We start from the raw sequence: 26,628 nt of genomic DNA on the forward strand, positions 1-26,628 counted from the left end.
TGGTTCATTCTTTACAATGCATCTTCACCTCCTGGACTTCGCCACGTGTAATGTGTCATTGGTGTTTGTGTGTCTTTGCCCATTAGGTCATCATCTGTTGCCCTTCACCCCAGGGTGATTCCTTGTTACCTAGTGTATTTAAGTCCTTTTTTAATTTTTTTGGTGTTTTACCCTGTGTTTACTGTGCCTTACTTGTGGTGGATTGACTCAGTGGTGGACTTAGCAATTTGGGGGCTCAAGGCGACTTGCGAGAAATAAGTCAGCTAATCAGGGGGCCCCTACAGTGGGCTGCAGTGGGAGGGGCCCAAGGCAGTTGCCTAGCCACGCCTCTATGCAAAGACCGGCTCTGGATTGACTGACCTGTCATGCTTTATGTGTTTAATGTTTGTCAAATGTCAAATGTGAAGTTTGTCAACAATCATTCACCGTTTCCCTTCGTGTTTTAATTTCAGTTTGTAACATATTGAATAAATGTCTGTGTGTAAAGAAGAATCACGTTGACATCCAACCTCTGCCACTTCACAACTTTACATGAATGTCAACCACTGAGGAACACCACAAGAGGAAGGAGAAAAGGGAACTGACAAAGCCACCTCAACCCAGCCCGAGTGGTGGAACCCTTTATGCTAGTGAGTGCACGTTGTCCCTGACTGAAGGACCAGGGATCCCCTGGGAAGTTTTAAGAGGGGCCTGATGATCTGGGGTGGAGCCTGGTGATTCAGAGTGGGACCTGGTGATTCAGAGTGGGGCCTGGTGATCCAGGGTGGGGCTGTGCAGGATCTTACCTGCTCTCCTTGTATTGCTACAGAGACAGCGTTGAAGAGGGTCATGGCTATGGTGAAGAGTCTGATGACCTCTACAGCTCAGGTTCAGACGTGGAGTCTGATTACTCAACGGACTCCCACAAGGACCTCGAGGAGACCCACTGTGAGGGTTCTCATCCGACCGTTGAATACAGGGTCAGAGCAGGGACGTCCTGTACGGTGGTGTCTCCAGCGCCCAAGCCATGGAAGAACACCTCACCTTGTGCACTTAACTCCAGAGCCCATGTGCCCTCCACTGGGAGAGCAGATGCATGAACAGAGCCTGAGCCCAAGGCGGGCGCTTCGTCTGGCGTGCGCCCCAGGCAGAGGTGCCCTCACCACCTGGGTCAACAAAGACTCACCTCCACATCCTGCCTCCACCACTCATAACCTCACACCTACAATCACCTTTAATTCTCCTAATAAAAAAGACCATGCTCTTTCAAAATCATGTCATATTATACATTAAAATGTATAGGTAGTCCTAGCTGTATTTGTGTCTCCGTTTGAATGTTTATTTTATTTTTATCTGCTGAGGGAGCCTTATCTGTTGTTGCGTATTTTTGTTAGAGCAGCAGCATTTGATACATGCACATTACTGTTGTTCAGCTGAGCAAAGGGGGAGTAAAGAGTGTTACGGTGGGTCAGCCTGGAAGCCACCAGAGGGCGCATGCGTGCTGACTCACAGACACACACGCCAACTTCAACCAGACACATGCCCTCAGGCACCAAACCACTCCGCGGTCCCAATCACCTCATTATTGACACCTGTTCCCTATTTCACTCACAGCACTTAAGCCCACAGATCTTGCAGGTCAGGGCTGCACATTGTTGAGCCTTTGCCTCACATCTCAAGACAATATTAAGCATTTTCAGAAAATTGGAAGTTTTATTTGGCTGAGACCAGCGACAACACGTTTTATTTATGACCAGCAGAGGGCAGACATGAGCCCTCATTTGGAACCAGAACTCTTATACATTATGAGTGCAACAGGTCAATGATTCTAATGCTCTCTCAATGATTATACAGCCCATTGCAGCTGCTTCAGTACACTTGTGTACAGTATTCACTGGCCACACCCATTACTGTCCTCACATGTACTATCACTGGCTACACCCCTCACTTTGCACATGTGTGTACTTTTAAAAAAAAGGGAAGAGATTTAAAGAAACCATGTATTTTAATACTGCTATACACCTGTGTACTAATCACTGGCCATACACCTCTTTGTGCACACCTGTGGACTAGTATCACTCCCTGTAACATCCGGGGTGTCAGTGTGCGATGAGGCAGACGCATGTGCTGAGTAGAGGGAGGTTTATTAAGGGCAGATCCATAATCAGAGTCGGGGTCACGATCCAGGGTCGACAAGCCAAGACGGATATCCATATCAGAACAAACAAGAGGGAAATGAAGCAAACAGCAATGATTACAGACTAGAAATATAAACTAACAAACAGGGATTAAACAGAAGCAAAATCCCTCATTTCCTCCATGATTAATAAAGTATATTGTATTCTATTCTAAAATACAGACAGGGATCCACAGAGTCCAGAATCACACAAAGAATGATTCACAGTTTACAGATCACAGAGATACATCATAACAGCAACAATCAATACAGTATCCAGCCCTGAACAAGGAAGGAACAGCTTAAATAGGGCAGACTAACAAGGGGATCAGACTGGGAACAGGTGGGCATAATATCAGAGGGCGGAGTCACAGATCAGGGATCAGACTGGGAACAGGTGGGCATAATATCAGAGGGCGGAGTCACAGATCACAAGGAGGGACTGACAGGAACAGAAAAACATGGGGAAAGAAACAAGTGCTAGGAATAGCTGGAAGGAGCTAAAAGGAACCAAACAACAGTGACAAGAGGGGGAGGGAGATGTGTGACACTGTTTACAATCCCTTTTCACAAACACCTTAGTGCAATGTCTATTGTATAGCTGAGTTCCTGATGTTGTTTCTCGAGCTGTAGTTATCACTCCTGTGGACCTTGTTTTGACCTGTTTGGTTGATCCTGCATTAACATATTGTCTGCTGCTCCTGATCGATCTGGTTACTCTGCCTGTCTGATGATGATTTTTCAGATCCTGGTTGTTTCTTTCTGTTAAAACTATTTTGCCTGACTAATATTTTGTATTTTATATATTGTGCTTGCTGCACATTACAACTGTAGTGGTGCACATTACAACTTGATGTTTTGCCTGCACATACTTGCACTAATGGTTTAAGTCCTCACACAGAAATTTCACTTCAGAGGGTTGACTAAAATACATAATAATTATATGAGTCATTTTCATTAAAGGACAGATGGGAATCCATATGCATTTTTACATTTATTCTTCCAAAATAATAACACTGCCAGAATGAACACCAAACATTAATTCTAATTCAGGTTCATCTAAAAATACTCTTTTCACAGATCCAACCAAACTGGTCACTACAGTGAAAATCAGACCAGTTTTTTACACTGTCCGAGCCATGGCCTGTAATGACACAAAGTTCATTTAGTCTGTTGGGTTCCCCAGTTTTCCAGTAGCTGAATCTACAAAACACAATTTGCTCAAATTTGGTTCAGTTTTTTTTTTTCAAAACGTTATTGCTGTGTAATGCAATATCTTTCTGTGAGCATAAAACTTTTCAACTGAATTTTTCCTTTCTGTTTGAAGAAGACCTTGTTGATGTCACGTCTGGCTCCACCCCCCGTCTGCCAGTCACATCTGGATCGGTCTCTCTCCTGTCTGTCAAGTCTTTTGTGTTGAGCCTGGTATTTTGTAACCCCGCCCCTTGTAATTGTTCCCATGTGTTCCTTGTTTGGTTTCTTGTTAGTATCTTATATTTTAGCACTGTGTTTCCCATGTTTGAGTGCTGGTCTTTGTTTAATGTACAGCTGCTCAGGTCAGTATTTCCCATGTCAATGTATATTGTAGTTAACATCCCTAACCCTGTCATTTGAGTAAATCGTGTCTCTCTCTGGACAACTTGGATTTTCACTCTGGAATTTTTAAAGGATGGTGATTCTGGATTTGCCCCAATTATATCTCACTCTTCTTAGCACTTGTGTCCACCTCCTATTTGCTCCATCACACCATTGGTGTCACAGTTGAAATGACTCCTCACTTTGTATGGTTGTACAGCCAAAAGGTTTTCTGTTTTTGGAACCACACTGATCTAAGTCTTATAGTCAATGTAATCTAATGGATATTAGAGCTCTTTAGCTATTATTATCTACCTACATTCATATATGGTTGAATAGAGAATTTATAACATTACCTGTGGGTTGATATTGTAGTTTCCTGTCTGAGTCTGCATCCTCCAATTTTGCATGTGTGTAATGGTCTCCAACAGCGTCTGTACTCTCATAAATAACCACCACCATGTCTTCTTGATCTCCTCTCCTCAGCTCCTCCATGTAGCTCACATCATAAACACTCTTAGACATCTCTGACCTGTGAAGGATTCACTAAAACACTGAACTACTGTTTCTGTCTGTGTGTGAAGACACTACAGCAATGCTGTGAAGTCCTCCATCTCTGAGTTGGGGTCATGACCTCTAACAGTGTCTGCACTTTCATAGATATCAACCACCATCTCCACCCGCTTTCCTCTCTCCAACTCCAGAATACCATTAACATCATGAGAAACACTCCAAGACATGTCTAATCTATTACAGACTCAATCAAACACTAAACTCTAGTGTATCTGTGTGAAGACACTACAGTACAGCTGCTCCTCTTTACTCATGTGATGTTTCCTGACTGAGTTTAATTAATGTGCTGCTGCCAGGAAGTGACAAAGCAGCAGTCTTTATAAATATAAATAAACTTCTCATTTAACTCCACAAAGTTTTGAACTTCAGCTGGAACAAAAATGCTACAGCTAAAGAGCTCTAATAACAATAAAAAGAAACAGCTTGATTCAAAAGACCAAATCTCACACTTTTTTCAGTTTATCTAATATATTATTAGTATGTTTAACATGTCTGATTAAAGTCAATCTCTTTGACAAATACTGTTAACATCCACTATGGACATGAAGTAGTGACAGATATAGAACAGCTTGTGATGTGTCTTGTCATGAACATGGTTTCTAAGAGGGCAAAAGTGCAACCTGTGGTTGAGGTGTGAAGTCCACAGTCCACTTACTATCACAGCAGGCATGTCACACTTGAGCTTGAGCAGACTAGAGACTTGTTTCATTAACGAAACATAGATGGTAAACCAATACAGCGCAAATAATCTTCTGTTGTCCTCTGCTTTCCTCTTTTTTTAAGTGCCTCTCTGTTTAGTGTGTTTCAAGTCTTATCCCCAATATATATGTAGTGGCTAGGACCATATAAACATTAGGTTGTGTCTATATCGGGTAGACTTTAGGACTCAGCGGACACTAGTGATGGTGACAGCAGTCGTTTGAAAAAGTAGGGCTTAAGGACCCAGCAAGTAGGCTAGTAAGAGTATGGAGCAGCTAATGGCTGCAAACTCACATTTTTCTGGATTAGTATGAACGGTCTGACTGAAGTTTGAATGTGGAGTTACTTTTAGTAGTAAGTGAACTTCAGCATAATGTTGGCTGCCTGTTGGTTGGTAATACATGAGTAGTTTCTCTCTGTCGCAGGCTTTAAACATTGAGTGAATGACTCAGTTTCATTAACCTAACATGATTACATCTAAATCAGCCTTCTTTAACTCACCTGGTGCACTTCACTCCAGAGCCTGTGTGCCCTCCACTGGCTGAACCTGAGCCCAACGTGAGCCCTTCATCTGGTGTGTCCCTCAGACAGAGGTGTCCTCACCACCTCGGTCAACAAAGACTCATTTCAGCACCCTGCCTCTGCCTTTCACAATGTCACACCTACAATCACCTTTACATTCTACTAATAAGAAAACCCTGCTCTTTCAAAATCATTTACCATATTAAAATTGTGTAGGTAGAACTAGCTGTATTTGTCTCCCATCTGGTGAGAGAGTTTTATCTCAAAGTTTGTGGGACTTTATGGAAGTGCATATGTTTGTTAGAACAGCAGTAGTTGATCCATGCACATTACTGTTGCTCAGCTGGTCTGGTAAATATGGAGTATAAAGACATTTAGTGTCTTCAGTGTAAACATTTATTCAAATATTGAATTAAAATAAGTGAAACTACTGATTCTGTGCAGTGCAGCAGACCACAGAATAAAGTGAGTGTGATATGATAGTGTGATGTGAAGTGTGATATGAATATATTATTGTGTGTTAACACCATCATACTTGGCTCCTCCCCCACCTGTCATTCTTATGTGTGTTTCTCCTTAGTTCCTTAGTGTCACGGTAGGCGTGGCACCTCAGGGGAGACGCCCACTTCTGCTCACTCCACCTCCTGTACTCCATGTGTTAACCCTGGTATGTGTTAGTTCCTTACTTTGTATGGTTTGTTCTTTACTTTTGTTTGTTGTTCTTAGTGTTCAGTACAAATACAATCCTATTGAGTTTACACCATTCTTCCCCCATATTCTCATTATTTGGTTTAGTGCTGCGTTCGTGTCAGTGTCTGTTTTAGCACCAGCATGCCTCGTAAGTCTCATGTTCTCCGTGTTCACACCATAAAACTAACATACCTCACTGCACACCTGTGAACTAACATCTCTGACTGTTTAGAAACCCTCGTCACGAACACCTTAGCGTAAAGTCTATAGTCTAGCTGAGTTCCTGATTGTTTCTCCAGCTGTTATCAGTCATATGGGTCTTGTTTTCACCTGTTTGGTTGATCTTACATTAACATACTGTCTACTGTTCCTGGTCAACCTGGTTACTCTGCCTGTCTGATGATGACTCTGGGATTCCTGGTTGATCTGTCCCTGTTTTCTGTTTTGTGTTTTGGGCTTGAATCACATTACAACTGTTTTGTCTACATATGCTTCTGCTAATCTGCAAGTCATTTTCAGAAAACGACAGAAGGAAATCCAACATGCAGCTCAACATGTATTCTTCCAAAATAACACTGCCAGCATAAATAACAATTATTACAAGTTTATCTAAAAATGCTCTTTTCACAGATCCAAAAAAAGGAGTGAATACATTGATAATCAGCCCAGTTTTGTACACTGTCAGAGCCACGACCTGTAATGACACAGTGTTCATTTGGTCCATTGGGTTCCCCAGTTCTCCAGTAGCTGAAAGAGAATCAGAGTGTTTGTCAGCATTGTAGTGTAAGAGTCAGTAATTACATCTTCAACAGGGCTCAGATCAGTGATATCTTACTCAGTCATCAGTGCTGTGCCATCCACCCACTTCCAGCCCTGGTTTGTGTCAGTCAGACCAATCCAAACTTGCTTATCTCCGCTCATCATGGAAACAAAGTTCTGTAGAAGTGTAACATTAATTTATATGAAACTACCACTTACATCACACCATCACAAAACATTCTGCCTCACCTGTTCCTCTCTGCTGTTTATGATCACCAGGTCTGCTCCTCTCTCTCTGCAGTCCTGTCTGCTCTCATTCCAGTTCTTCTTCTCTTCAGTAGAGATGTAGTACATACTGGAGTTGAAGTACCTCCATCCCTGCTTAGTGGCCTTGTCTATTCAGATTAACACAAAATAAACCAGAGCTGATGCATCTACAGCAACACAGTCTGGTACTACTGTCATTCTCTGCAGCCCTGAGTCAGTCTTACCCAGTGTTGGATATCTATCATTAACATTATGATCCTAAGTAGTTACATTTATGATAAATGAGTCAAATATTTACAGACATTATGGTCCTTGATATGGCAATCCTGCTATAAATGCAACATGCAATTACATTATCTGCACCATTATAGCAATTATGTGCATATAAATTTCAGCATACATTCCTTAATGGATGTAAAGGGTTAATTAATCTCTTACCTATTTCAGAAAGCCTCAACTGGAGTCTGTCTCTGTCCCTTTGTACACTTTCTCTTTCTGTAATCAGGTTGTTGTATCTGACGGACAGCACTGTGATGACCAGCAGGAGAACACACAGCAGCCCCAGACACACTGCAGTCATCTGCAATCTTCTTCTGGGTTTTCTTCTTTCTGTAGTGTCACCTCCTAGTAGATAATGCACAAAGAGAATCATGTGCTTTAATTTAATCTCCACGACAGCCTCATCATGCCACTTTAACTCTTGTACATTAATTTTCCTCCCACTGCATCCACTTCTTTACCCCATTCATCCATAATCTCTACATAATTCTAATCTTTCATTCTCATCCTTCTCAAAGCTACAGCTCCACCCATTCACCACTGTAAAAGTCCTCCTTGTATCTCCTGTCCCTCATCTTGTTAATGTTATGCGCTGCCCTTGTGTCTTCTTTAAGTGTGCGTGTTGTCTAGCGTCCTTGTCAGTTCTTATTTGACTTCGTAGCGCTGTTTAATGTTTGTCGTGCTTCACTGTTTATGTTCTAACATTGAATGTAGTGATGTGTTGATATTAGTGTAGCTCTCATCTCAGCATTCTGTTTCTTTCCTCGCACGTTACACAGTGTTGCTGTGTAGTGCCGTATATAAAATTTACATGGTTACATCTTTCCGACTTTTATTCTCCATCTCACCTCCCCTCAAATTAATATGTATATGGAGATAATAACTTTACCGGAGGGTTGCGTCTGTAGTTTCTGGTCTGAGTCTGTGTCCTCCAGTTTTGTGCTGATGTCATGGTCTCTAACAGCGTCTGTACTCTCATAGATATGTAGCCGATGCAACCCAAACGAATGTAAACTACGCCACTCCCGAATTATAAAAGGGGGGGGGGGAAGCCCCATCCAATCGTAATGGTTCCCCGTGATGATCCCCATACAGTGATCACACAGCTGTAGGTACGATAACACTTTTATTATAACAAATGTAAAAGGAGGAGCGATGACATCACAACCCCAAGGTTAAAAGACTCTAAGATAGTAACACTAGGTACAGCCTCAAATGGGTCCCGTGGGTGGCAGCTACGCATAGCCCAGGTACAAGAAAATAATCACTGCAACCATTAGCTGCGTCCTCCAATTTGGACACACACCCAAGTGCGCAATGCCACTCCCCAGACTTTCAAACGTAAACTGTTTCAAACACCCCAAGCACAGCACACAACCCTGGGCTAAAGTGAGCTGCCAACCACCAGACAACCCAAAAAAAAGGGACCCAGCTATAGAGTCTTACATAAAAAGGGGCTGTTAAAATACAACAATTACAGCTGGTTATTTAAAATAAAATACAAAGCAGATAGAGCTCACCTAACTGGCAATGCAGAACTATGACTGATTTAAATCAACAATAATGCCCAATATAAAGTAAAAATCTGTAGAGTTCGTTGTAGGTGTTGTACTACACACCACAAACACAAATCAAGGTGGAAAAAAACAGCGGCTGCACCACAGGCGCGTCTCCACTCCTCTGCAGCCTCCCCGGACAACTAAACAAAAATATTAGAAATAATTAATATATGTAAACGAACCCAGCAGTTAAAACAGGACCGTACCGAGTCACTCCTTAACAGAATTCAGTCCCCTTCTTCAGGCCGTATCCAACTTTGCCACAAAACAGCATAATTACCTGCACTTCCAATCCTCTCCCCCAATATCAATGACTGTGTCAGCAGCCCAAACTCTCCGTACTGCATCCAGCTATAAATGAACAAGCCAGCCCATTGAGTCAATACACCGGCATCTGCACTACTATTTACACAGACACACACACCCAAAGCATTCACATACCGTTTCTCCTGCGTACAAGCGATCAACCCACGAACCCGGCAAAGTCGGCAACTCCAAACTCCGTTCGCGTTCCGAGCACACGTTTCCACAATGGCGGCACCTCACGGGTATCGAGGGAGCTCCTTATATCCACATTACGTGATTACCAAAACGCTGATGCTTCCTGCTGGGTCCTAGTGCCCCTCCATTTCCTTCCCCACTGGGACTAAGTCCCACAGGCTACATCCACCCCCACTTAAGAAGTCGCCGTCCCGGCGGCAACTAGTCTAACACCATGGTCTAAAATAGGCTTGAATAGTATCTACCTGAAGGTGAACTGCAGCCCCCACCTGCCCATTACCGTGGGCCGCAAAAGCCCGAGGTAGGTGGTGCGGGTTAGAGTGGAGTCCAGCCGTTGCTCTGCCAGTCCGACGGACGGGGCCAACGGTGGCTGGGGGAGCACAGGAAACTGGGGTCAACTCAGCTGTTGGTCTAACGGCTGGAGCGGAACTGCGCTCCTCTCTTGCTTCCCCAGGTTCAGATGATGGTGCTGGGGGCCTTACAGTCGCAGGTTGCACTCTTAGGTCTGCATCACGAGGTGCCACTACCACTACTGGGCCACTCCAGTCATCCTCTTCATCCTGATCATCCTGGGCCTCGGTCCTACTCACTGGGCAAGGGACCCGTTCCTCTCCTTCGCCAAGGACCACCTGAGGTGTTGGCCCTGGAGCCACTCGTAGTTCTGTCCGATGAATATTATGCCTCCTGCCCTCACCCTCAACAGGTGTAATTGTGTACACCCGTCCCACATCATCTAGGCACTTCACTATCACATACTTCTTAGCGTCCCACACATCTTGAATTTTATGCCTACCCAACACATGGTTCTTCTTGTACACTATTGTACCTGGCGGCAGGAGGTCAACATTTCCCTTGGGCTGTTGCTGTACTCTTTGGGCCGCTGCCTCTTGCAGATGGCGGCCTGCCAACTCATAGGCTGACCGAAGATGTTCCTGGTGTCTTGTAATCCAGTCCTCCACAGGGACCTCAAGCTGACCTTCTGGATGAGTTCCCAGCAATGCATCAACTGGAAGATGTGGTTTTTGTCCAAACATCAACTCAAAAGGACTGTAACCTGTGGAGGAGTGCACAGTGGTGTTATACGCGAACAGCACATGGGGCAAGTGTTGTGGCCATTTTCGCTTCTTCTCTGGAGGAAGAGTTCGTAGTAGGTCATGCAAGGTGCGATTGAATCTCTCGCACTGCCCATTTCCTTGTGGTCGATAGGGTGTGGTGCGGCTTTTCTCAACCCCATACAGTCTGCATAAGCTTCGCAAGAGGTCCCCCTCAAAGTTCCGGCCCTGATCAGAATGTAACCGCTGGGGGGCACCATAGACATAGAACCACTTTTCCGTAAGTATGCGAGCCACTGTACTTGCTTTCTGATCTGCGGTGGGATATGCCTGAGTAAATTTTGAAAAGACATCGGTTACAACTAGTACATTCTCTCTCCCGTCACTTGCTCGTTCTAGGGTCGTGAAGTCAATGGCCACCACCTCCAATGGTCGAGAAGCCAACAGGTTGCCTGGGAAAGTTCGTACTTTGGGCTGAACCGCTTTGGCTAAGGAGCAACGCTCACACTCCTGACACCACTTCTCAATGTCCTTCCTCATGTTCGGCCAATAGCACCGTTGCCTCACCAAACTTGTAGTCCGCTCACATCCTTGATGGCCTTGGTCGTCATGTAGGGCTACAAGTACTTCATTGCGCAGGGAACGGGGTAACACTAATTGCCATGAAGGTCTGCCCCCCTCTGGTGGCTGCACATGTCGATATAAAACTCCATCACGATCTCCAAGCCTTTGCCACTGTCGAACCAGCTCTAGGACATCGGCGGAAACTTCCTTCCGTTCCATAGAAGTTGGTAATTGCCCCCTCCGCCAAAAATGTAGAAAGGATCCTATAACAGGATCGGCCTCCTGTAGAGTCTGTAAATCAGCCCTTTCCCGTACTGGAAGAGCATCAATAAGAAAACAAGGGGCTTCTAGTACCTGACTTCTAGCCAACGGACCCATGGACAATGGGCCCGAAATGCCTGGGGCAACTGCTGCCATTTCCTTGGGGGATGCAGGACAAGGCAGCCGGGAGAGTGCATCTGCATTACGGTTCATGGCCCCTGGGCGGTACTTGATGTCAAAATTGAATAATGCTAATTGAGAGGCCCAGCGCTGCTCAACCGCCCCAAGCTTGGCAGTCTGTAAATAGCTAAGGGGGTTGTTGTCCGTATAGACTGTAAACCTGGCACCCAACAAGTATTCTCGGAACTTCTCTGTGACCGCCCATTTCAAGGCAAGCAATTCCAGTTTCATGGAGCTATAATTGGACATATTACGTTCCGTTATGGAAAGACCCCGACTGGCAAATGCAACTGGCCTTCTCCCTTCTCCATGATCTTGTGACAGAACTGCTCCCAGACCTGCATGGCTAGCATCAATCTCAACAGAAAATGGCTTGCTGAAGTCGGCATACCCCAACACTGGAGAAGCCACTAATTTTCGTTTCAACTCTTGGAAAGCTTGTTCACAGACACTATCCCAGTGTTCGTTGAGGGAGTTCCCTCCCCTGGGTGTACGTTGACTCTGAAGAACCCCAACCAACTTATGCAGGGGAGCTGCCGCCTTGGCAAAACCCTCTACAAACCGCCTATAGTATGAGGCAAAGCCAAGAAATGAGCGAAGTTCAGTCAAAGTGGTGGGTTGCTTCCACTCTACCACCGTCTGGATCTTGTCCGGGTCTGTCATAACCCCAGCGGCTGAAATCACGTGCCCCAGATACTTAACTTCAGACTGGAAGAAGCGACATTTCTTCAACTTTAACTTCAGATTGTATTGCTTTAGTCGGGCCAAAACCACCTCTAACCGCTGCAGATGACTCCCAAAATCAGAAGAAAAGACGACAATATCGTCGAGATAAAGTAGCAAAGATTGGAACCGCTCATCCCCAAAAATGCGCTCCATCAAGCGCTGAAACGTACTCGGTGCGTTGCACAGACCAAAGGGCATCCTGTTAAACTCAAAAAGACCAAATGGTGTACAGAATGCGGTCTTGGCCTTGTCTTTGTCTGCCATAGGCACCTGGTTATACCCACTGGTCATGTCAAGTGTTGAAAACATGGTGGCCCCGGCCAAAGCGTCCAATGATTCTTCTATACGAGGGAGGGGAAAAGCATCCTTCCTGGTCCTAGAATTAAGTTGCCTATAGTCTACACAGAGGCGAATGGTGCCATCTTTCTTCTGTACCACGACAATAGGGGAGGCATAGGGGCTACAGCTCACCTGCACTACTCCCTGATCCAGCAGCTCTCCAATGTGTGTCTTGACCACTTCATACTGTGAGGGAGGGAGGCGGCGATATCGCTGCCGTACGGGTGCGTCCTCCAGCAAAGGTATTTCATGCTCTATGAGATTGGTACAACCCAAATCTCCATCCCTACAAGAGAAGACGGAGCTATACTGCTGAAGGAGGGCCTTACTGCTCTGTTCTTGTGCAGGACTGAGATTGGACAAAGAGATATCAGACAGGTCAAGAATGTCCTTTGGAGTCTGGACGGACTGAACTTGCACTGTACACTGGGCATTAGTTTCCTCTCCGAACACCACCATGTGGCCACTGGCTGGCTGTACCTGAGCCATAAATAATGCACCCAGAACCACTCTGCGGGGAAGCCAGATATCCCTGGTTTCTACATTTACAATAGGCACAGAAACTTCTCCATTATCGATAGTCACGAAAGACCTAGAGGCTAATAGACCAGCGGGCATTTTCCCACAGTTTGGTTCATACAGTACATGACGGAGAGCCTGACCAAATACCTTAGTACAAGTAGCAGTAACTGTTTGTATGGACCCCGCAGGGATGCAAACCGCAGCCCGGCCTTTAGACCTCACCTTGCCCAAATATCCTGAAGAAGGCAAACCGTCAAGTTTCTGACATGTTAATAAAGCTTCCTTCCATGCCTCACTAGCCCCCCGAGCTGGACCAGAAGTAAACAGAGCAGACCCATGTTGGCGGAAAAGTTCATCGTAGCACTCACTGATCACATTCATCCCCAGCAAACCCGGCGCCTGAAGAGTTTGACTACTAGCCAGCGGGCCAGCGGGGTCCTTTACTACTAAAACCCCCATTCCAGAAAGAGTCTTACCTAAAATCAGCATATCAAGTTCCATATAGCCTAGGTATGGGATCTCTAATCCATTGGCAGCTCGAAGCTGCAACCAATTACACTCCTGTAACTTACCACCAACCCCAGGCTGGAAGTGTTGTCTAAAAAAACTTTCTGGAATGGTGGTTACCATTGACCCGGTGTCAATCAAGCAAGAAACCTTCATGCCCCCCATACCAACTTCCACCAAAGGTCGAGTCCCCACCAATTTCGAGGACTGTTTTACCGGAATAGCTGAGCCCCCTAAACCCCCCTCTGACGTTGGGCTCCGTTCGCCAGGGGGTACTAGTTTCCCTGTTGTTGGGAAGCATAACCCACCACCCCCGGGTGTTGACTCTCCCCGACCACCCCTTCCGGTCTGGGTACACTAGAGCTAGTTCCCATATGAGTACGGCAAAATCGAACTATGTGGCCCGGTTGTCCGCAACGATGGCAAATAGGCTTTCCATCTGGTTGGAAACGGTATGGTCTACGACTTACGCTACCATTACCCGTGCTGAAAGAGGAACCTGGAGGACATGTACTTAACTGTTTTAAAATAGCATCCAATTGCGCTTGTTGTTTGCGCAAACACGCTTTTACCTCCACCAGCTCATCTTTAGGGCCGGCATTGACAGCGCAATCGTCCACCACATGAACCCTCGAATCGCATGAATAAGCTCTAGTCCTAGGGGCCGGCACATGCTCTCCCTCCTCAACCCAACGAACCGCCTCACCCCGAACTGTTAAAAAAGAAGAATCAGGGTTACATCTAACAAAACGTTTCAATTCGCGTCGCAACATTCCATCCCTTGTATGCTCAATAAATTGATCTCGTACCAGAATATCTGACTCTGGAACACCCCCTGGTTTAATTTGCATGATTGCCCCCATCAGAGACAGTAAAGCATGCGAATATTCACGCACAGATTCTCCCTCTCTCTGTTTGCGTTGAAAGAACTGTTTCTGCAAAGAAACAAATGACTGGGAGGCCCCATAGGTCTCTGATAATATATTAAAGATTTTGTCTGCTGTATCCCTATGGGACTGTGCCCGGAACTTGACTTCATTCTTGGCCTCACCCTCTAAATGATCAAACAAAAATAAAACTTGTTCGCATTGAGGCATATGGCGTACACTCAAGGACTGACGGGCCTCTTCAACCCATTCCTCTACAGGTAAACTGCTAGTGTTGCCAGAGAATTTGGGGCATTTTCTTTCTCTGGGTACATAAACATAGCAATCTGGTCTATTTGGAACTGAAGGCACAGAACTACTAGATTCTGCAGCATCTCTTAACCTTGCATTATCTGCCTCCAACTGTTGAACTTGGGCCAATAATGCCCTTAGCTGTTCCTCCATACTTTCCCTTACCGCCCCGGGTTCAGTACCAGTAGACATTACAATAAACAAAACGCAACCACCAAAAAATAAGTAGCCAATCAGAGGCAAGCCTCCACGATTCTTGCTGAACTTTGGTTTCCCCTTCCAATCCACTGCAACCACTGTTTTTTTTTCCACTTCCAACACAACCAAAACTCTAACTTTCCAACAGTTAAGAAAACCAGCTGTGTGATCCTGCCGACTGCGCCAAAATGTAGCCGATGCAACCCAAACGAATGTAAACTACGCCACTCCCGAATTATAAAAGGGGGGGGAAAAGCCCCATCCAATCGTAATGGTTCCCCGTGATGATCCCCATACAGTGATCACACAGCTGTAGGTACGATAACACTTTTATTATAACAAATGTAAAAGGAGGAGCGATGACATCACAACCCCAAGGTTAAAAGACTCTAAGATAGTAACACTAGGTACAAAAAAAAGGGACCCAGCTATAGAGTCTTACATAAAAAGGGGCTGTTAAAATACAACAATTACAGCTGGTTATTTAAAATAAAATACAAAGCAGATAGAGCTCACCTAACTGGCAATGCAGAACTATGACTGATTTAAATCAACAATAATGCCCAATATAAAGTAAAAATCTGTAGAGTTTGTTGTAGGTGTTGTACTACACACCACAAACACAAATCAAGGTGGAAAAAAAACAGCGGCTGCACCACAGGCGCGTCTCCACTCCTCTGCAGCCTCCCCGGACAACTAAACAAAAATATTAGAAATAATTAATATATGTAAACGAACCCAGCAGTTAAAACAGGACCGTACCGAGTCACTCCTTAACACTAGAAGTCCCAGAGAAGGGTCTTTCAACACTTCTACCATCGGAACCCAGAGAAGGGTCGAGAGAACTGAAGGATTTTAGCTAACACCCTATTATCAGCTGTGAGCAGGCACTTTTGTTCTGTAAATAAGGCCATTACTGGCGCACCACAGGAGGGGGCATGCTTCAGCTCACAACTAATTGTTGTTTTTCATTGAGTTTAGCCATTTAGTTTCTAGTTAGTTCTATTCAGTTTATTGTATTTTATAATATAAAGGTTATATATATATTGTATTTAGTTTAGTTTTATCTGAGCAACAAAGCACAAACAATAAATTTTTTTTTTATATTTTAAATAGAAAATTAGAAATTTTATAGCCAGGTACATGTGAGTAATGACCAGAAGCATTTGCGTCTAAGTCAGGAGGACTGAAATTTCAGCATGAGAAACATACAAAAGAACAACTGTTATGTTTCCATGCTTTTTTATGTTCCATGCTTTTTATTATTGCCATAAAATTATACAAAAAATACAAGGAATAAAACAATTCCACACATATTTACAATAGGCTGCAGTGCAGGGCTGTGTGTGTGTGTGTGTGTGTGTGTGTGTGTGCGCTTGTGCGCGTGTGTGTGTGTATGTGAGTGGCATGTCCTTCTTGTGTGACTAGCACTTCAGCAGTCACTAAGCAGTTTGTCAGAACATGCCTGGCACTGCCAGTGTATCTCCCTGGTACATTTGCCACACGTGTATCTGTAGCAGTCGACACATCTCACATTTGCACAATTGTTCATGAGTGTTCTCATCAGAGCATTCACATACAACTATCTACCCAGTCTGCCAGTCCCTCATTTGAGGAGAAAGCTACAGTATTGTGGCTATTCCCACTTTAGTGACCCCATTTTGTTTCTCTTTCACTCAGACAATAAAATATTCCAATACAGTGAGGACATGCACCTAAGACGAAAATTTCAGACCCCTCCATGATTAAAAATTGTCTAAATTGTCTAAAGTGGGGAATAGCCACAATAGTGTAGCTTTCTCCCCAAATGAGGGAGTGGCAGACTGAGTGGATAATTGTATGTGAGTGCTCTGTTGAGAACATTTCAACTTTATTGTATATATTTCTAAACTTACATCATGTCCTCTGTAGCTTCTGCTCACAGCCAGACCCTCTGACTGCCTCTCTCACCTTATGCATGTCCCCTGCACAACAATGCAGCTGGGGGATGGGCAGACACACTCAGGACCAGCTTACAGACTTTTGCATGACCTTTTTTGAGGTGGATCAACACAATTAATTTGGTAATTTTTTTCAAAAATTGTTATTTTGAACTCACTTATCTTTTTTAGAAGAAAAACATTACTAACATTACTACATTTCTACCTGAGCCTGCCAAAAGCCAGTGCTGAGGTATTTTGGATCATGAGGCCATGAGGCCATCCTTTGTCATGCAGCCACTTCTAGGTAGACGGGGGGAAGGGTGATAGTGTGAGCTATGTTGATCCATTGACTCAGACGGAGAAGAAAAGACCCTTTCAGAGAAATCTGAACTTTAGCTATTTTGACCAATAATCATGTCACCTTTTGCAGTGAGAAAAAAATCCAAAATTAGTACAAAGGAGGCAGACTTGAGATGTTTTGGAATTATAGTTCAAATAATGTCTGTGTCAGTTTTATAATAAAGAGAAAGATGACTGTAGCCACCTACATGTGGATGAAAATTCATGTCACCACACATTTCACTTACTCTGTTGACTGAGAAGCAAGGATAGCAAAGGTTTCCAGTACACAGCAGGCTCTGGACATGATCCTGGAGGGGCCGTGGGCGGGTGGGGTTCCCTGGTCTTTCTCTGCCTGCCTCTGGCCTCTGGGGCCTTGCTAATAAGTACATTCCGTACATTTATCCTATATTGCACTTACATAAACACACACACTCACACATACATACATCAGTCATTTGTGCTGTATGTCTTACTTTCTGCTCTTCATTTAGTAGCAGCAGTTGGTGAATCATTTGAGCTGTTTTTTCTGCTCTTCTGTCTTTTCCCTTTTTACTTTCTCTCCCCCTCTTTTCTCTCCTGTCCTGTATGGTTCACCCCAATTGTTTTTATCACTATTGTACTGTATTATACAGAATTGTTTTCTTTTGATCCTTACATGAAAACAAAGTTGTCCTCCAAAGGTGAAAGGTTGGAGGTGGGCCAAAAAAAAAGTTTGAAAAGCCCATATGAAGCAATTTTCAAGCCTAGGGTCACAAACGTCACACACAACACATTGTTAGTTTTCAGAGAGTAGTGAAAATCTGTAGTAGTGAAATCTCTTTTGGTAAGATTTCCTAAATTTCCTATTTTTGTTTGCTGGTTATGGCTGTATTTGGAAGAGACACACTGCAAAATCTTGATCTTGATAAGTTAAAATTGCTCAATAATATTATTCTATTTCAAGTAGCTGAGGGTTTTTTGTATACATTTATGTAAAAACATTTTTACCTATTAGCAGTTTTTCAAAAGACAAAACTACTTAAAATGAGGTAAAAAATATCAGAGCCATTTTCACTAATCAATATGCCACTTATATGCCATTATAATTCAAATATTATGTTTGTGTTAATTTCACATTATTTCAACCTTTCACAAATCAAATCTCAAACATATGGTTCTGTAGATGAGGAGACTTCTTGCAAGAGATCTTGCACAGTCTCATATGGCAGCCAAGGAGGTGCAAGCTTTCAGCAGCAACCACCCATACCTGACACACGCCTCCTTTACATAACACTGGAGGCAAGTTCAGCTCTTCTCCCCCCTGCTGATTCCTCAGGCAGTGGACACTTTTGCAAATGAATGGATGTTAATTGGAGCCACCAGAGGTGTCAGTTTGGACTAAGGTTCTTTGGACCCTCTTTAGGGACTTCAGGGGGGTGGTGGAAATTTCAGGGACTTCTAGTGTTAACAGAATTCAGTCCCCTTCTTCAGGCCGTATCCAACTTTGCCACAAAACAGCATAATTACCTGCACTTCCAATCCTCTCCCCCAATATCAATGACTGTGTCAGCAGCCCAAACTCTCCGTACTGCATCCAGCTATAAATGAACAAGCCAGCCCATTGAGTCAATACACCGGCATCTGCACTACTATTTACACAGACACACACACCCAAAGCATTCACATACCGTTTCTCCTGCGTACAAGCGATCAACCCACGAACCCGGCAAAGTCGGCAACTCCAAACTCCGTTCGCGTTCCGAGCACACGTTTCCACAATGGCGGCACCTCACGGGTATCGAGGGAGCTCCTTATATCCACATTACGTGATTACCAAAACGCTGATGCTTCCTGCTGGGTCCTAGTGCCCCTCCATTTCCTTCCCCACTGGGACTAAGTCCCACAGGCTACAGATATCCACCACCATCTCCACTCGCTCTCCTCTCTTCTCTTCCTCCTCAGTGTAGATCACATCTTCATTAATCTGAGACATCACTGTGTTCTGAAGGATTCACTAAAACACTGAACTACTGTTTCTGTAGATACAGCTGCATCTCTTTACTCATGTGGTGTTTCTTGAGTTTAACTCAAGGACTGATAGCTGGTCAGGAAGTGACCAAGCAGCAGTCAGTGTACTGAGCAGCATCTCAATGAACTTCTCATGTCATGGTGTCAAATATAATTGGGCAGATAATTGGGTGCCAAAAACATTTGCACCCAATTATACAAAAACACTCTCGGTCTCGTGCGTTCAGTATTTGTTGGTTTCGCTCCGATCCGGTGTGCGCGTGCGAGCATGAGTGGTCGCGAAAAGAAGTCAGACCCCAGCACTTCTTCAAAAAACGTCGTCATAAACGAGATGGGATCTGACCCCTCCAAATTCTCCGGAATGCCCACAACTCTCAGATTAGATCTCCTCGATCGGTTCTCAAGATCATCTATTTTTTCTTTCAGCCAGGAGTTTTCTTTCTGTAGATTTGAAATGGCTTCCTCTGCGCTCACCAGTCGGTCGCTTTGGTCGTTCAGGCCGTCTTCGAGTCCGCGAATGCGTTCATCGTGCGATTCATAATATGATTTAACTAACTCCAAAGCTGAATTAATCGGAGTCAGTTCTGTTTTCAACACGGATTGGATAGTGTGAGTCATATCTTCGAGAAGTACTGAGCGCAGTTTGTTCAAATCTTCTGGTAGCATGAGCGGTAATGGCGTTTCCGCTGCTACTTTTTTACTGCTGGTTTTCTTGTTCACCGCTTCTGTTTCTTTCTCACCCTGTTTATGTCGGAGGTGCATTTTACTCGTCATCTCGTCAGTTAATAGTTCTCAAGTCGGTATATGATTTCGATGTAGATTCTGCTCTCAAGCTAACAGGTAGTTAGAAAAATTGGGAAAATAAAATGGGAGCTCCTCTCACATGCGTCCACTCACTCCATGCTAAACCGGAAGTCCCTTTTTAAATTTTGTTGGTGTTTTACCCTGTGTATACTGTGCCTTACGCATGGTGGATTGACTCAGTGGTGGACTTAGCAATTTGGGGGCTCAAGGCGACTTGCGAGAAATAAGTCAGCTAATCAGGGGGCCCCTACAGTGGGCTGCAGTGGGAGGGGCCCAAGGCAGTTGCCTAGCCACGCCTCTATGCAAAGACCGGCTCTGGATTGACTGACCTGTCATGCTTTATGTGTTTAATGTTTGTCAAATGTCAAATGTGAAGTTTGTCAACAATCATTCACCGTTTCCCTTCGTGTTTTGGTTTCAGTTTGTAACATATTGAATAAATGTCTGTGTGTAAAGAAGAATCACGTTAACATCCAGCCTCTGCCACTTCACAACTTTACATGAATGTCAACCACTGAGGAACACCACAAGAGGAAGGAGAAAAGGGAACTGACAAAGCCACCTCAACCCAGTCCGCGTGGTGGAACCCTTTAAGCTAGTGAGTGCACGTTGTCCCTGACTGAAGGACCAGGGATCCCCTGGGAAGTTTTAAGAGGGGCCTGATGATCTGGGGTGGAGCCTGGTGATTCAGAGTGGGACCTGGTGATTCAGAGTGGGGCCTGGTGATCCAGGGTGGGGCTGTGCAGGATCTTACCTGCTCTCCTTGTATTGCTACAGAGACAGCGTTGAAGAGGGTCATGGCTATGGTGAAGAGTCTGATGACCTATACAGCTCAGGTTCAGACGTGGAGTCTGATTACTCAACGGACTCCCACAAGGACCTCGAGGAGACCCACTGTGAGGGTTCTCATCCGACCGTTGAATACAGGGTCAGAGCAGGGACGTCCTGTACGGTGGTGTCTCCAGCGCCCAAGCCATGGAAGAACACCTCACCTTGTGCACTTAACTCCAGAGCCCATGTGCCCTCCACTGGGAGAGCAGATGCATGAACAGAGCCTGAGCCCAAGGCGGGCGCTTCGTCTGGCGTGCGCCCCAGGCAGAGGTGCCCTCACCACCTGGGTCAACAAAGACTCACCTCCACATCCTGCCTCCACCTCTCATAACCTCACACCTACAATCACCTTTAATTCTCCTAATAAAAAAGACCATGCTCTTTCAAAATCATGTCATATTATACATTAAAATGTATAGGTAGTCCTAGCTGTATTTGTGTCTCCGTTTGAATGTTTATTTTATTTTTATCTGCTGAGGGAGCCTTATCTGTTGTTGCGTATTTTTGTTAGAGCAGCAGCATTTGATACATGCACATTACTGTTGTTCAGCTGAGCAAAGGGGGAGTAAAGAGTGTTACGGTGGGTCAGCCTGGAAGCCACCAGAGGGCGCATGCGTGCTGACTCACAGACACACACGCCAACTTCAACCAGACACATGCCCTCAGGCACCAAACCATTTCGCGGTCCCAATCACCTCATTATTGACACCTGTTCCCTATTTCACTCACAGCACTTAAGCCCACAGATCTTGCAGGTCAGGGCTGCACATTGTTGAGCCTTTGCCTCACATCTCAAGACAATATTAAGCATTTTCAGAAAATTGGAAGTTTTATTTGGCTGAGACCAGCGACAACACGTTTTATTTATGATCAGCAGTGGGCAGACATGAGCCCTCATTTGGAACCAGAACTCTTATACATTATGAGTGCAACAGGTCAATGATTCTAATGCTCTCTCAATGATTATACAGCCCATTGCAGCTGCTTCAGTACACTTGTGTACAGTATTCACTGGCCACACCCATTACTGTCCTCACATGTACTATCACTGGCTACACCCCTCACTTTGCACATGTGTGTACTTTTCAAAAAAAGGGAAGAGATTTAAAGAAACCATGTATTTTAATACTGCTATACACCTGTGTACTAATCACTGGCCATACACCTCTTTGTGCACACCTGTGGACTAGTATCACTCCCTGTAACGTCCGGGGTGTCAGTGTGCGATGAGGCAGACGCATGTGCTGAGTAGAGGGAGGTTTATTAAGGGCAGATCCATAATCAGAGTCGGGGTCACGATCCAGGGTCGACAAGCCAAGACGGATATCCATATCAGAACAAACAAGAGGGAAATGAAGCAAACAGCAATGATTACAGACTACAAATATAAACTAACAAACAGGGATTAAACAGAAGCAAAATCCCTCATTTCCTCCATGATTAATAAAGTATATTGTATTCTATTCTAAAATACAGACAGGGATCCACAGAGTCCAGAATCACACAAAGAATGATTCACAGTTTACAGATCACAGAGATACATCATAACAGCAACAATCAATACAGTATCCAGCCCTGAACAAGGAAGGAACAGCTTAAATAGGGCAGACTAACAAGGGGATCAGACTGGGAACAGGTGGGCATAATATCAGAGGGCGGAGTCACAGATCACAAGGAGGGACTGACAGGAACAGAAAAACATGGGGAAAGAAACAAGTGCTAGGAATAGCTGGAAGGAGCTAAAAAGAACCAAACAACAGTGACAAGAGGGGGTGGGAGATGCGTGACACTGTTTACATTCCCTTTTCACAAACACCTTAGTGCAATGTCTATTGTATAGCTGAGTTCCTGATGTTGTTTCTCGAGCTGTAGTTATCACTCCTGTGGACCTTGTTTTGACCTGTTTGGTTGATCCTGCATTAACATATTGTCTGCTGCTCCTGATCGATCTGGTTACTCTGCCTGTCTGATGATGATTTTTCAGATCCTGGTTGTTTCTTTCTGTTAAAACTATTTTGCCTGACTAATATTTTGTATTTTATATATTGGGCTTGCTGCACATTACAACTGTAGTGGTGCACATTACAACTTGATGTTTTGCCTGCACATACTTGCACTAATGGTTTAAGTCCTCACACAGAAATTTCACTTCAGAGGGTTGACTAAAATACATAATAATTATATGAGTCATTTTCATTAAAGGACAGATGGGAATCCATATGCATTTTTACATTTATTCTTCCAAAATAATAACACTGCCAGAATGAACACCAAACATTAATTCTAATTCAGGTTCATCTAAAAATACTCTTTTCACAGATCCAACCAAACTGGTCACTACAGTGAAAATCAGACTAGTTTTTACACTGTCCGAGCCATGGCCTGTAAAGACACAAAGTTCATTTAGTCTGTTGGGTTCCCCAGTTTTCCAGTAGCTGAATCTACAAAACACAATTTGCTCAAATTTGGTTCAGTTTTTTTTTTTCAAAACGTTATTGCTGTGTAATGCAATATCTTTCTGTGAGCATAAAACTTTCCAACTGAATTTTTCCTTTCTGTTTGAAGAAGACCTTGTTGATGTCACGTCTGGCTCCACCCCCCGTCTGCCAGTCACATCTGGATCGGTCTCTCTCCTGTCTGTCAAGTCTTTTGTGTTGAGCCTGGTATTTTGTAACCCCGCCCCTTGTAATTGTTCCCATGTGTTCCTTGTTTGGTTTCTTGTTAGTATCTTATATTTTAGCGCTGTGTTTCTTATGTTTGAGTGCTGGTCTTTGTTTAATGTACAGCTGCTCAGGTCAGTATTTCCCATGTCAATGTATATTGTAGTTAACATCCCTAACCCTGTCATTTGAGTAAATCGTGTCTCTCTCTGGACAACTTGGATTTTCACTCTGGAATTTTTAAAGGATGGTGATTCTGGATTTGCCCCAATTATATCTCACTCTTCTTAGCACTTGTGTCCACCTCCTATTTGCTCCATCACACCATTGGTGTCACAGTTGAAATGACTCCTCACTTTGTATGGTTGTACAGCCAAAAGGTTTTCTGTTTTTGGAACCACACTGATCTAAGTCTTATAGTCAATTATTTATTTATTTATTTATTTATTTAATTTTATTTAACCAGGAAGGTCCCATTGAGATTAAAATCTCTTTTTCAAGGGAGTCCTGGCCAAGATAGGCAGCAACAAAATACAAATAAAACACTGTTGCAAGGAATTACATGGTTAAAATACATGTTCAAAAGACAAAAGTTAAAATATATATTCGTAGAATAATTAAGATTTTACAAATAGGTTAAGTAAAACAAGTACAAATTATGGAATTAGCCACAAAAGTTTGCAGTTTTAGTTTGAAAGCATTCAAAGAAATTAATTCTGTCAGTTTCCAATCTTTCTGTAACCTATTCCATGAGGAGGGCGCAGAGTAAACAAAAGCCTTTTTTCCCAAAGTCAATGTAATCTAATGGATATTAGAGCTCTTTAGCTATTATTATCTACCTACATTCATATATGGTTGAATAGAGAATTTATAACATTACCTGTGGGTTGAGATTGTAGTTTCCTGTCTGAGTCTGCATCCTCCAATTTTGCATGTGTGTAATGGTCTCCAACAGCATCTGTACTCTCATAAATAACCACCACCATGTCCTCTTGATCTCCTCTCCACAGCTCCTCCATGTAGCTCACATCATAAACACTCTTAGACATCTCTGACCTGTGAAGGATTCACTAAAACACTGAACTACTGTTTCTGTCTGTGTGTGAAGACACTACAGCAATGCTGTGAAGTCCTCCATCTCTGAGTTGGGGTCATGACCTCTAACAGTGTCTGCACTCTCATAGATATCAATCACCATCTCCACCCGCTCTCCTCTCTCTAACTCCAGAATACCATTAACATCATGAGACACACTCCAAGACATGTCTAATCTATCACAGACTCAAACACTAAAATCTAGTGTCTCTGTGTGTGAAGACACTACAGTACAGCTGCTCCTCTTTACTCATGTGATGTTTCCTGACTGAGTTTAATTAATGTGCTGTCAGTTAAGGAAGTGACCAAGCAGCAGTCTTTATAAATATAAATAAACTTCTCGTTTAACTCCGCAAAGTTTTGAACTTCAGCTGGAACAAAAATGCTACAGCTAAAGAGCTCATCTAATAACAATAAAAAGAAACAGCTTGATTCAAAAGACCAAATCTCACACTTTTTTCAGTTTATCTTATATATTATTAGTATGTTTAACATGTCTGATTAAAGTCCATCTCTTTGACAAATACTGTTGACATCCACTATGGACATGAAGTAGTGACAGATATAGAACAGCTTGTGATGTGTCTTGTCATGAACATGGTTTCTAAGAGGGCAAAAGTGCAACCTGTGGTTGAGGTGTGAAGTCCACAGTCCACTTACTATCACAGCAGACATGTCACACTTGAGCTTGAGCAGACAAGAGACTTGTTTCATTACCGAAACATAGATGGTAAACCAATACAGGGCAAATAATCTTCTGTTGTCCTCTGCTTTCCTCTATTTTAAAGTGCCTCTCTGTTTAGTGTGTGTCAAGTCTTATCCCCAATATATATGTAGTGGCTAGGACCATATAAACATTAGGTTGTGTCTATATCGGGTAGAATTTAGGACTCAGCGGACACTAGTGATGGTGACAGCAGTCGTTTGAAAAAGTAGGGCTTAAGGACCCAGCAAGTAGGCTAGTAAGAGTATGGAGCAGCTAATGGCTGCAAACTCACATTTTTCTGGATTAGTATGAACGGTCTGACTGAAGTTTGAATGTGGAGTTACTTTTAGTAGTAAGTGAACTTCAGCATAATGTTGGCTGCCTGTTGGTTGGTAATACATGAGTAGTTTCTCTCTGTCGCAGGCTTTAAACATTGAGTGAATGACTCAGTTTCATTAACCTAACATGATTACATCTAAATCAGCCTTCTTTAACTCACCTGGTGCACTTCACTCCAGAGCCTGTGTGCCCTCCACTGGCAGAACCTGAGCCCAACGTGAGCCCTTCATCTTGTGTCCCTCAGACAGAGGTGTCCTCACCACCTCGATCAACAAGGACTCACCTCAGCACCCTGCCTCTGCCTTTCACAACATCACACCTACAATCACCTTTACATTCTACTAATAAGAAAACCCTGCTCTTTCAAAATCATTTACCATATTAAAATCGTGTAGGTAGAACTAGCTGTATTTGTCTCCCATTTGGTGAGAGAGTTTTATCTCAAAGTTTGTGGGACTTTATGGAAGTGCATATGTTTGTTAGAACAGCAGTAGTTGATCCATGCACATTACTGTTGCTCAGCTGGTCTGGTAAATATGGAGTATAAAGACATTTAGTGTCTTCAGTGTAAACATTTATTCAAATATTGAATTAAAATAAGTGAAACTACTGATTCTGTGCAGTGCAGCAGACCACAGAATAAAGTGAGTGTGATATGATAGTGTGATATGATAGTGTGATGTGAGTGTGATATGAATATATTATTATGTGTTAACACCATCATACTTGGCTCCTCCCCTACCTGTCATTCTTATGTGTGTTTCTCCTTAGTTCCTTAGTGTCACGGTAGGCGTGGCACCTCAGGGGAGACGCCCA

At 43.7% G+C, this 26,628-nt stretch overlaps 1 protein-coding gene and 1 long non-coding RNA gene across 2 annotated transcripts; both read right to left on the reverse strand.

The window, feature by feature from the left end:
- Nucleotides 1-7,201: 7,201 nt before the first annotated feature.
- LOC143509503 (uncharacterized) lies at nucleotides 7,202-25,002 on the reverse strand. Its single transcript, XM_076998361.1, has 3 exons — nucleotides 24,553-25,002; nucleotides 7,679-7,864; nucleotides 7,202-7,368 (listed from the first exon to the last, which is right to left on the reverse strand). The coding sequence occupies exons 1-3, from the start codon at nucleotides 24,719-24,721 to the stop codon at nucleotides 7,202-7,204; spliced, it is 522 nt and encodes a 173-aa protein (XP_076854476.1). The 5' UTR covers nucleotides 24,722-25,002.
- Nucleotides 9,160-10,976, reverse strand: LOC143524528 (uncharacterized). The gene is made up of 3 exons (XR_013133485.1): nucleotides 9,520-10,976; nucleotides 9,359-9,429; nucleotides 9,160-9,218 (listed from the first exon to the last, which is right to left on the reverse strand). It is a non-coding gene; the product is annotated as an uncharacterized LOC143524528 (long non-coding RNA).
- Nucleotides 25,003-26,628: the final 1,626 nt, after the last annotated feature.

This window comes from Brachyhypopomus gauderio, chromosome 1, assembly GCF_052324685.1.
Source record: "Brachyhypopomus gauderio isolate BG-103 chromosome 1, BGAUD_0.2, whole genome shotgun sequence".
NCBI lineage: Eukaryota > Metazoa > Chordata > Actinopteri > Gymnotiformes > Hypopomidae > Brachyhypopomus > Brachyhypopomus gauderio.